The sequence below is a fragment of the Musa acuminata genome, chromosome BXJ3-6 (assembly GCF_036884655.1).
Source record: "Musa acuminata AAA Group cultivar baxijiao chromosome BXJ3-6, Cavendish_Baxijiao_AAA, whole genome shotgun sequence".
NCBI lineage: Eukaryota > Viridiplantae > Streptophyta > Magnoliopsida > Zingiberales > Musaceae > Musa > Musa acuminata.
The window spans coordinates 29,700,245-29,711,719 of NC_088354.1; the positions used below are offsets into that span (position 1 = coordinate 29,700,245).

Here is an 11,475-nt window from a genome sequence, read left to right on the forward strand (position 1 = left end):
GCTCAATAATATGGATTAGATCAATTAACCCATCAATTGATTTTATCATCAAAATCCGAGATTCAACAAGTCTTGCATCACTCAAACGTTGATTAGATCATAACTTAATCAATTGATTTCATCCTCAAAATATGAGATTCAACATTAGATTATACAAAGATAAAGTATGGACCTCAACCGTTTGGCAGCTAGTAGATCAAGAACAACTTGTACAATAAAGAAAAGGCATCTCAACCTAAGGAGACTAAGGAGCAGAATGATAGAAAATCGATTTGTTACTGAATCGACACCAAGACTCTGAGAGACTTGAGAACCAACTCGCCCTCCAGGGAACTAGGATAAAGCATAGAAGATTTTTACGAAGCATAGAAGAACCAAGATTTTTATACGTGAAGAGAAATTCGCTACGAATGAGACACAAGATAAAATATGTCTAAGATGTGTACGTCAAGAAAACCCCACCCATGTAAAGATAAGTCTATCATGGTGGAAGCACAAGGTACAATGTGGTCGAGACATGTGCATCAGGATAACCTGACCTACAAGAGGAAATCTCGAATGCTCACATGTCGAATAAACCAAACATCCTGAATCATGCCTGGGTGGGTTAAATGATTTGAGATACATTATCAACAACTAATAATCCGACATATCATCGTCATATGATGCTCAAAGAGAGAGGAGAAGACGAAACTTTCTTCTTGCTATTTATGACCAGAAAGTAATCATAAGCTTTCTTTCATCATTTATGATGAAAAAGATAATCATAAACTTCTTTCGAACCCTTGATGATTAAGTATAAAAGGTTGTTTTTAACATATAGAAAAAGGGACAGTTGAGATTACTCTCACTTACACTCAGTACATCTCAAGCTATTAACTTGGCGTCGGAGGGATCGAATTAGGAAATCTCTCCTGACCTCGGTCTTTGTACAAGTGATATATTAGGAGCTTGTTATTTCTATCTCAGAGATACCTCAAACAATCCTATACATTCGAGTCCGAACTACATCAAGCTAACCAAGACGTCAATAATATTTTTCCCTAATAATATATATTATCTCAATAAATAAATTCATATTTTTTATAATAATTTTTTTAATTATCATATTGCTTTAATATGCTTAATTATATTGGAGTCCCAATATCACAACACTGCTAATTACGCCATAAATTTCTGTTAGAAGAGTCTGAAATGCAATAAAACTGCATTTATTGTAAGATTCTTCGAACCATTACTTTTATCCCCCAAGGCTGTTTGATACTTTGTTGTCCAAACAAATATCCCAGTTCAATCGAGAATAAACATCTTCCAATCATTTCATGGACGGTCAACCATTTCAGTTGAAACTCCAGATAAAAACCAATGACTCGATCATTTAATCCGAGCTAAAAGACGCAGACATATCTCCTTTTGCTCAAGTTGTCCGGATCGAAATGGAGCGTCGATTGGTCCAAGCAGCATTCCTGGCAACAAGAAGTCGAATCAATCTGGACTCTGCGCCAACTTCTACAAACACATCCATGGTCTCAAATTCGAAGTCAATCAAAAGATCAGCAAGCAATGATGCATGCAGTTCTGTCTGTCCCATAATTGCAATCATAAAATACATGGTTGCTTACTGCAAGTCCATAAACATATCATGAATTGAGCGTGAAAATCGAGTTTGAAGGGGATGTCAGGTCATGTTGATCAAAGCAAGGAACAGAAGCAGTGGACGGGAGACAATCGATTGATCACCTGGAGGGTCCTAGTGGCGAATTCGGCGCCGATGGTGGACTTGGATTCCATCCAAGCAGAACTCATTCCGCGTGAACTGTCGAGGATGTTCGATTTCCCCTTCCCCGAATCGCCGATCAGCACGATCTTGAATAGGTAGTCACATTCGTGATCCACCCGGTGAGCCATTCCTCCTCCTCCAACTCCTCTCTGAGGTCAATCCATCGACCCAAAATAAATCACACAGAATGAAAATGAAGAAGAAATTGATGGAGAAATAGATATCGGAGGAAAGGGCGACCTGAAGCGAGATCGGAAGCAAGGAGGCCGGAAAACTCGACGTGTTCGAGGTTGAGATGGAGATGAGACCGGGGAGGCAGCAATAGACCATGTGGAACCGGCCGTGTTAGGATCACTATTTATAATCGATCCGTGTGGTTCTCTTCTCAATTGGGTCGGCCCATTAAGGCTCTATTTGGGCTTCACACTGGGACTTGGGCCGGTCGAGGTTGCTGAGAGAGAGAGAGACAGAGAGATGCTTAGTTCCCTCCCACATATTTTAATTAAAAAAATTATTTTACACCAGCATATATGTGAAAATTTTCATATAGAATTAATTGGTTCTTTCCTGATTTTTTTTTTCAAAACATTCTTGAAAATAATAATAATAACACATTTTGACCCTCAAAAATCCTACTTTAACAAAAACACTCTACATTAAATTATTTGTTACTGATAAAATCTACGAAAATTAAAATACATGTCATTTTAATTAAATTATTTGCTCTTATAGTCAAAATTTTATTCTATTCTTTCTTTATAATTTTTTTATTAACGTTCATATTTAGTTAATACATGCCTCCATGCACGGATAGTTGTGCATGTCATGTACTGTTTATTTTACTTAAAATCTGATTGCTAAATTGTACTTCGTAGAACTTTAAAAAATTCCACTAGAAACTAAAAAACCTTGACACTCATCTACTGACTACAAGGAATGCTGTCACTCTAAAACCTCTTATCCGAACAATCAATTGATGAACTCCCCATAGTGGTCTCCTAGTAGAGTGCACAGCATCATTTGACACTTTTCATGTTACTAGTGTTCACCATCAAGCTGACTTCAAATTTGTCCCAAACAAAATCTAATAACTTGGCAGTGGAGGTTCATGAACAAACAAGGCAAGAGTACAATCCAGCTGATGAATCCTATCTTCTTAGATATCATCCCACCTGCAAAACCAATAATTGGAAGCAGAAAAATGAAGAGTTAGGCATCTGCAGCTAATTCCAATGTGTGATCTCTCACCAGTAAATAGATACATGTGGATATGAAGCTTTCTATCCGTATGTATATAGTAACAAACGAAGCCCGACTGTGAACTCAGTAGATAGTAGAAAATCTCGGGCAAGATTAGCATCACAGGCAACCTAACAATCACATACTTCGATCCCTTTTAGTAGGTTCGACCTTCTGAAGTGTGCTGCAGTCTTCAATCTTCAAATTGGCTCCTTTCCAGCTGTTTGTGATATATTTTGGGGGTGGACCAGTGTAAAGGGCATCCAAGACAATGAGCAAAGTGAGTTCCATGCTTGAGAAAGATGACTGTTGGACTGAATTGATTTAAACTAAATAAAATGATGGGGCCAGCATAACATGCAGGAGAGGCTTTTGCCACAAATGTTATAGTACATGTTCATGTCCTGAAAGCCCTAAGCATGATGGGGACAATAAAGTGCATAATCTTCCTTTAGTGCACATAAAGATTTTGCAGAATGCTCATATGTCAACATAATCTTCTTCCGTTAGTGCATAATCTTGTCTGTGGGGACAATAAAGAGCATGCAGCAGTATGCTCACATGTCAACAAGGACAACATTTATGCCAACAATTAAGTGCACATAAAGATTTTGTTGAATTGTAGGAAGTATCTTGATCAAAGGTGAAAAGTTGAGCCCCTACAGACAAGATCTAAATGGTCAGAGGATTAACCAAAATTCATAAGCTTCTTTAGAACTTATGATTGAAATAGTAAAAGTTAAGCTCTACCAAACGTTCACCTCTTGAGAATTTTTCAACCAAGCTAATGTATGACTTCTGTTCGACAATATGAAAAGAATACGTAGTCACAAAAGTTCTTAAAGTAATAGTTAAACTACATTCAAGAATCCAAAGCAGTCTTAGCAAAAATTAGGGGAAATATGGTGAAAAACATGATGCAGACAAGACCTACATACTAACAATATTTTTTTTCATGGATAAACAGATAGCAAAGTGGTTATAGAGATGGCAAACAACATGTTCAGGTTCAAAATTAAGGCACGTAAACTTATCAATCATATTGAGGAGATGCATTATAGAAAACTAAGGTATAAGATAAGGGAGATGCAAGCAAGTAGAATTAGTAATAAAGCATGGTATTTTTCAGCAATCTGCAAGCTTTTCCTAATAAAAATATGGCAATTCTAGTGAAGTGAAAGAAAACAGCATTATGAACCTGATAGAGTTCAACAGTCAGATCAATACAGTCCTAGCATGCTTCTTGCAAGGTAAGGCGAAGGCATCATCTGCCTTCGGCTAGCTGAAACTCCATTCCTCCGTGCATTTCGCTTTGGTGTCAAGTAAAACCGCAGCATACCGTTCTCAATATGGTTTGGAGAATATCTAGCACTTCTATTCCTCTCCAGAACGGGTTCATCTCTACTCTTCTTCTTATCATTCCCACTGGACCTCATGCTGCTCGTTCTCATCACCCCATACCCAGCATTGGCATGAGAAGAGACCCTCGAGCTTACACTGCTGTTACTCCTTAGAATCCTGCCATTGGTGCTCTTGCACCGCAGCTCCGGCCATGACTCCGACAAGGATCTGTCAACCATATTGGCTTCTCCTCTGCTACTATTTCTTCGCTGAAGAAGCCCCCAAATGTTCCATGCTTTGCTCCACCTGCTTGACTTCTTCGCGGAAGCACCTTTGTTAAGGTCCCTAAAAGCTGACTCAAAACTGCCGGAGTAATCATCTCTCAGGGAATTTGAGCTCCAATCTTTTACCTCCCGCTCAAGTGAGGCACCATGGTGGAAGGGGAAGAAGTCCATGCCGCCTGCAGGGGATACTCTGCTGTTGGAGACCGGCTTTGGCTCACTGATCTCGACAGGCTGCTCCCTGATGGAGCTCGATCGGTCAAGGCTTCGCCGGCGCTGGCTGGATGAATCCAAGTAGTAGTCCCGGGTCTGTGCCGACCCGCCTGGGATGGCGGCATCTGCCTCGACGGGGATAAGGTAGTCCGACCGCTGGACTGCCGGGGCAGGGGCGTCCTCGACGACGGAGAGAATGGGAGGGAGACGAGGGAACACTGATCGGCCTCCGATCAGGTAGCCGTCCCATGAGGCCCTCGGCTCGTCCCAGGAGAACCTGGGGTCGTCGATGGACATCCGGGCGGCGTCCAGAGAGAAGCGGGGGTCGGTGTCGCAGGATCTTCGGCCGGAGCAGTCCATGGCGACTTCCGACTGCGTGTCGTGGAACCGCCGCGACGTTTTAGGGGGTTCCTCCGCCGGCATTGTCGCTTCGCCACCTTGGTTCTTTGGCTTCTGTCTTCTCCGCCATTTCTGGAGCTTTTTGCTGAAGACGGAGGCGGCGAGCCAGACGCTGCTGGCGATCTCCTTGAAGTCCTTTTGCGGTGGCTTCTTCGCCTGATGCTGCTGCTGCTGCTCGGAGTCGAGATTTATGTGGTCCTTCATCGGCTTCAGCTCCATCTCCTCCTCCGCTGCTCCCTTTCCTTCCTCATTTATCTCCCCCGAGGTTCCAATGGGCCTGATCTCATGGCCGATCTCATACTCTTCGCATGTTCCGGAAACTGGAGGAGCGAGGGAGGGGCCCGGAAGCCCTTGGTTCCGGCAGTCCACCTCGATCGCTCCGCTCGTGGACGGCGCCGTCGCCGCCGCCGCCGCGGAGGAGGTTGAGGTGGAGGAAGAGGAGGAGGAGGAGGAGAAGGGTGGGATGGAAGGGTTCTGACCCACCCTGTCCCGGTCGTCCTGATGGAAGAGGGACCAAAGGGTGCTGCGGCCGCGGACGTCGCAGGACCTGCGCTGGGGTTCCAAGGCGGATGCGCGGGGCCGCTGCGCCGAGAAGACGTCGCCGCCACGGCTGAACGAGAAGGACTTGGAGCGGCGGAGGGAGGACGGCCCGGCGGCAGGGCCCGCGCCGACGGTGACCATGGAGAAGACGGATCGGAGGGCAGAGGTGGACCTACGGCCGGAGGCTGCGGCAGGTCCCTCGAGCCCCGCGAGGCGCTCGCGGAGGCAGGAGGCGCAGAAGCCGGTGACCGTCTCGCCCGGGTGCAGGTCGCACGTGGACGAAGGGATGCGTCTTTGAGGTTGCAGAGGCGGCAAGAGTTGGTGGTGGTGTCGATGGCTCTCGTTCTCGACCGTCATGGAAGCCCCCCTCTCCCTTCTCCTCCCCTCCCCTCCCCTCCCCTCCCCAGCAACGAACGACTCAACTCTCTCTCTCTCTCTCTCTCTCTCTTATAAAGCTTTGCTTCTTCCTCTGATGCTGCTGCTGCTTACCAACTAATATAATCTTGTTGTGATCGTAATAGTAGGAGACAACAGTGAGGGACAGAGTGACAGAGGGGAGGAGGGGGGTGTTGGGTAAGGGAAGGAGAGCAGAGAAAATAGTGGAGGAAGGATTTGATACTGTTCAAAGACGACAGTAAAGCCGACAGAAAAGAAACAAAGGGAGGGGGAAAAGAATCGATAGAAATCGGATTCCGAAAGACAAAAAGTAAAAGCAATCACGCTCCCTCCTCCCACTTTGTTTCTTTTTGTTTCCTTCCTTCTGTTTCCGATTCATGGCTCTCATCCATCTTCATAACATGAATTTGAAACGGATGGACTCCTTTTTTTCCATTTATGAAGCTAATGGTTTAGATTGATTAAGCTGTTACATTAAAGGCCATTGGGATTTAGAATTAGTGAACCTATCCATTAAACTGGGGGTCGCCTTTTGCATCTTCATAGATTAAATTATATTATTATTTAAATTTATATTAATCTAGTGAGGTCCCCGATGATATCCAATGATTTCTTTTTTTTTGCACTCGAGTTGAATGATGTACGAGTTGATGATTATAACGTGTTCAAGATTTATAAGACTCGGATAAAGAGAGTTCAAACCCAATTTATCATATAAGGTGAGATATTCTATAATTATAGTACCAAAGTTGTAATGATGTAATTATTAATAAAATTCTTTTTGAATACAAACAATAATTAAAAGGTTTAACATTTCTTATAAGGATCTTCCAATTTGATTTAGTATGATAGATCGATTGAACGGTATTGATGATTTGATAACCGGAGTTAATCATGATGTTTGTTGAATAGATCTAATGATGCATCGATTGAATTTTTAAGCCATCATAATTTTCACGGAGCTGGTTATGTATCAACTTTTTTATATATTTTTTTTCTTAAATCTTTTTTTTTCACAAAACATTAGTCAAACATTTTTTTCACTTTTCTATTTCTTTAGACATAAATATTGTAAAAAAGCTCAATCATTAAGTCATGAACGTTGAAGTTATATCGTAGTAGTAGTAATAACAATAACAATAATAATAATAATAATAATAATAATAATAATAATAATAATAATAATTAATCACTAAAAAGAGCTTTGCGATTCACAAAAGATGATGCCAATGCGATCGCTAATCTTAAAGATTTTTTGCAGTCAACAAAGACAAAAGGCCGATGAGCTCATCATCACCACACGATCTGATGATTCCTCAGCCTCATAGAGCATTAGTTTCCTCAATTTCACAACCCTAAAGGACATCCATGGAAACGGAACAGAGCACAGCTCATAAGCTAAACCTTCTCGGGGATCTCCGACATTCCAAGGAGATGCTTGCGCTGCCACTGGTTCACCAGCCGGGCCCCGCGATCTGAAAAAGAAGAGAACTGGTGATAGATAAAGCTTGATTGGATTGCATGGAAATCATCACATCCCGAGTCCAAAGGCGTTTGAGTCGGAAGAAAGCAGAGTCCAATCCTGCTTTCTGCTGCTTTTTCCCTGAGATGGGAAAGTGATAAGCCTAAGGAGTTACACATATTCCTGGTGCCAAAGCGAGAAAAAGCAAAGAGGTCTCTCTGCTTTCACCAGTGCGCCATCGTGTCCTTTTCCTCCCCCCGTTCTGCCAAAGAAGAAAAAGAAGGATTGAAACTGGTCCTACTTCCATCATCATGCCTTGGCACGTTAATAAAAGAATAAAATTCCATTTCTCCAGCTTTTTTTTTTTGACACACCGTCTTTTGATAGTTTGACTAATGTAATTGTGGCGGTCCTACGTGAGTTGTCGTTGATTATGACTGATGGAGTTGACGACAGGACGAGTGAAGTGACATGCTTCGGCATCATACCTTGATGCAACGTAGGGTTAAGCTTGCATGTGGTTGAGACGAACTGTTCCGCTGTTCCTTCGGCTTCGTGTCCTCCACAAATATCAAGCACTGTGCACCAACCTCTCGCCATGGATGTGATCTCTCTCTCTCTCTCTCTCTCGCTCACTTGATGTGGTCTTTAAACACCATAAAGACCTTGTCAAGCTTCTCCCAATGCGCGCCACCGGTAACTCTTGGCTGTCACCCTATCTTCGGCTTCATTCCCTCCTCCACAGATATCAAGCTCTGTGCAGCAACTTCTCGCCATTCCACCGCATGATGATCTGATCTCTCTCTCTCTCTCTCTCTCTCTCTCTCTCTCTCTCTCTCTCTCTCTATATATATATATATATATATATATATATATATATATATATACGCCACAACCGAAGAGGACTCGTTATATACCGGAGGAGTTTAAGGAAGAGAGAGAGAGAATCTGGCATTGGCTTCGTCCAGCTCTTTGAGTGTGTTCTTCCCAGTCCGGTGGAACTCGGCGGTCCCGTGTCCACGGCGAACTGAGTCAGGCATGCGGAATGCTCGTCGAGGAAGTCGGCGTGGCGATCCGGACGAGCAATTCCTGCGTCCGCCTCTGGCTTTAGGATGGGGAAGAGGAATCGGCTCCGCTGTGCTCACTTAGGTACTTCCTACAGGGATGGCTGAGTCGTCTCAACGAGAGATGGGATAATTAACATATTTTTCTTATTTCATAGACAAGAAATATATCGCAATCAAATGAAAAGAGAGGACTCCGATTAAATTGTCGAATAAATCGGGACAAAAATTGTCTCCATTCATCAACTAAAAACTTCATCTATTACCTACGAATGTGTGAATAGTTTCGTGGAAAGACATGTAAGATAGTGATACGATACAATAACAAGTGCAAGACGAGTAACATTTCATTGTCACTTGGCGAACACTTCGTATACTTTTGATGCCAGATGGACAATATATCTTTTGATACCACATGGACAATATATGACTCTAGCTAGGAGAGTCCTAATTGAATTTTATTGAAAGGGGTATTCATGTAAAACCCATCTAGTCGACCCTTATTAAAGAGGTGAAGAGACCGATTAATGTTAGGGTTAGTTAAGAGATTATTTCTTAGAGTAGGAGTCTTCTTATGAGTTAGTTAGAAGTATGAGTCTTGAGTAGGAGTCATATTAGGAGTTAGGGTTTAGAAGCCCTATAAACAGTCATGTATTCATCCTCTTTTGACAAGCAATAGATTCTTTTTAGCAGCCTTTGAGTAGCAATTTGGAGGAAGGAGCCCCTATAGAGTTCCAAGGAGACCGATCCCCTAAAGAGATCAACCCCAAGCTTAGAATCCGCTAAGGTTCTAACACTTGGTATCAGAGTAGCGTTCTTGGCGTCTCGTTGCCCTTCCACAGTCATACATCAGCCCTCTATAACTACCCAAAGCAATTCCCATAATTTCTTAAAAGATCGTCGCTAAATTTTGTCGTCATCTCCACCACCGTGGATCATCATTTGATCTCCCTATAAATTACAACAGGTTCTAGTTTCCTACCTTACTATTACTACAATGTAGTTATCCTTATTTAAAAGTCCAACTATCCATCAATCCTCCACAGCCGCCCAAAGCAATTCCCACAATTGCTTAAAAGATCATCATCGAATTCCGCCATCATCTCTACTATCACGGATCATCCTTTGATCTCCTCGTGAATTGCAACAAGTTCTGGTTTCCTACCTTACTGTTGTTATAATTTAGTTATCCTTATTCAAAAATCTAAAAAAAATCATTCCTATATTGCTGGATAAATTTTTCGTCATAAAGTTTTTATCTCTACGATGAAAGATACACTACAGAATTCCAACCATATAGCACAGTTTGTTTAATCTTGCTACCACGTTTTTCTATTCAAATCTCTATGAAATTTTTATGATAGCTTTGGCACTTCCTAACAGTGGATTTTTCTTTAGTTTTATCAAAAAAATTTTAATATAAACTACTAATCTTTTACGTCCAAACTGCTAGATGCACTATAGAATTCCAACCGTATAGCACAGTTTGTTTGATCTTACTATGGTTTTTTTCTGTCAAAATCTTTATGAAATTTTTATGACATCTTTAACACTTCCTAACAGCGGATTTCTCTTTAGTTTCTTCAAAAAATTCTCAATATAAACCACTGACCTTTTACATCCAAACTGCTACACTTTAGACGTAAAAATATGCTACAGTACCTTTCCGTGATCCTTAATTTTTTCGAACCTTCTACCACCCCATGTCATTAACTCGTTAATAGAAAAAAGATAGAGACATCTCTGATCTACAGGCATATGTTATGGTTTCTTAATATCCAATTGATACCAAATTTGAAGTATGGGAATCTCAGATTGAATCGCGGCTTGAATCGCGCTTAGAGGACAATTGCACGCTTTGTTTGGAGAATTCGGAATTGGACAATCGTCGAGTCCAACCAAATTTCAGTAAGGAGAGAGTTCAGAAAGGCCTCCAGAAAAGGAAAGACAGCCCTTGGATATCGACTTATATTTTGACTAATAAATAAATTATAATAAATATTTATAATTTATGTATATTAATAAAATAATATTTATTTATTTAACTCTTGATATACCTATGAAAAGATTTTGTAATCTATGAAAAAAATTTTAGGATGTGACATTGACTGTACCTATAGCTAGTTTTTGTTTTAATGACCATAAAAAGACAAGGGACAGAATCGGAGCATCCAATTAGTTTGTTATAATCTTTCATAATATAGTTTGATGCACTTTGATTCTATCGGATAGATTTTTTGGCAAGGTATTGATTTCTTGTGTTGCCTATCATTCAATTGTTAGGTTTGTTAATCTGAAGTGTATTTGTTATATACATTTGAGTTGATCTGAATTGAAGAATTTTGTGGTTTGAGAATCGTATTAATCTTTTTCTACTTTGAATAATAAGGAAACCAGCTTTGAATAGAGGATATTAATTTGATTCTAAGGAAATAAGGGAATTGTGTTTTAGTGTTACAGGTGATGGGATATAAAAAGAGAAATAAACTTTTGTATATGAACAAATACAAGCAGGTCGTAATACAGCGAAATTAAATAGAAATCACAATCAAATATGACACTAAGATTTACGTGAAAAATCCCTCCAACGTGAAGGATAAAAACCATGGGTCAAACCAGAGATAATCTATTATAAGAATAATAAATATATTAATCTCAAAGTCTTTTGTCCAAAACCCAAGCAACAATCTCAAGAGAATAACTGAGATACAAAGATTATGTCACTATGCACAATATATAAATTCTCTCCAAGTAATCACA

General features: G+C 41.0%; 2 protein-coding genes across 7 annotated transcripts; both read right to left on the reverse strand.

Moving 5' to 3' along the window:
• Positions 1-1,417: 1,417 nt before the first annotated feature.
• Positions 1,418-1,908, reverse strand: LOC135641415 (ras-related protein Rab11C-like). The gene is made up of 2 exons (XM_065156774.1): positions 1,741-1,908; positions 1,418-1,582 (listed from the first exon to the last, which is right to left on the reverse strand). The coding sequence occupies exons 1-2, from the start codon at positions 1,906-1,908 to the stop codon at positions 1,418-1,420; spliced, it is 333 nt and encodes a 110-aa protein (XP_065012846.1).
• A 740-nt stretch (positions 1,909-2,648) lies between these two features.
• Positions 2,649-6,469, reverse strand: LOC135584806 (protein OCTOPUS-like). Of its 6 annotated transcripts, none has more exons than XR_010496937.1 (3): positions 4,218-6,469; positions 3,191-3,678; positions 2,649-2,952 (listed from the first exon to the last, which is right to left on the reverse strand). XR_010496937.1 is itself a non-coding variant. In XM_065153165.1 (2 exons), exon 1 carries the CDS (start codon positions 6,148-6,150, stop codon positions 4,240-4,242), a length of 1,911 nt encoding a protein of 636 aa, XP_065009237.1. In that variant the 5' UTR covers positions 6,151-6,468; the 3' UTR covers positions 2,649-2,952; positions 4,218-4,239. The 6 variants fall into 6 exon arrangements, 2 of the variants coding, with proteins under 2 accessions (XP_065009237.1, XP_065009236.1); XR_010496936.1 differs by having other exon boundaries at positions 3,166-3,678; XR_010496935.1 differs by having other exon boundaries at positions 3,191-3,239; positions 4,218-6,468.
• Between the last annotated feature and the right edge of the window lie 5,006 nt (positions 6,470-11,475).

What these genes read in the sequence shown, in the direction of transcription:
- LOC135641415 (XM_065156774.1), bottom strand. Translation starts at nt 1,908, where the DNA reads ATGGCTCACCGGGTGGATCACGAATGTGACTACCTATTCAAGATCGTG. An exon ending in TCGCCACTAGGACCCTCCAG is followed by an intron (nt 1,583 to 1,740) that starts GTGATCAATCGA and finishes ATTATGGGACAG; the next exon opens with ACAGAACTGCATGCATCATT.
- LOC135584806 (XM_065153165.1), bottom strand. Translation starts at nt 6,150, where the DNA reads ATGACGGTCGAGAACGAGAGCCATCGACACCACCACCAACTCTTGCCG.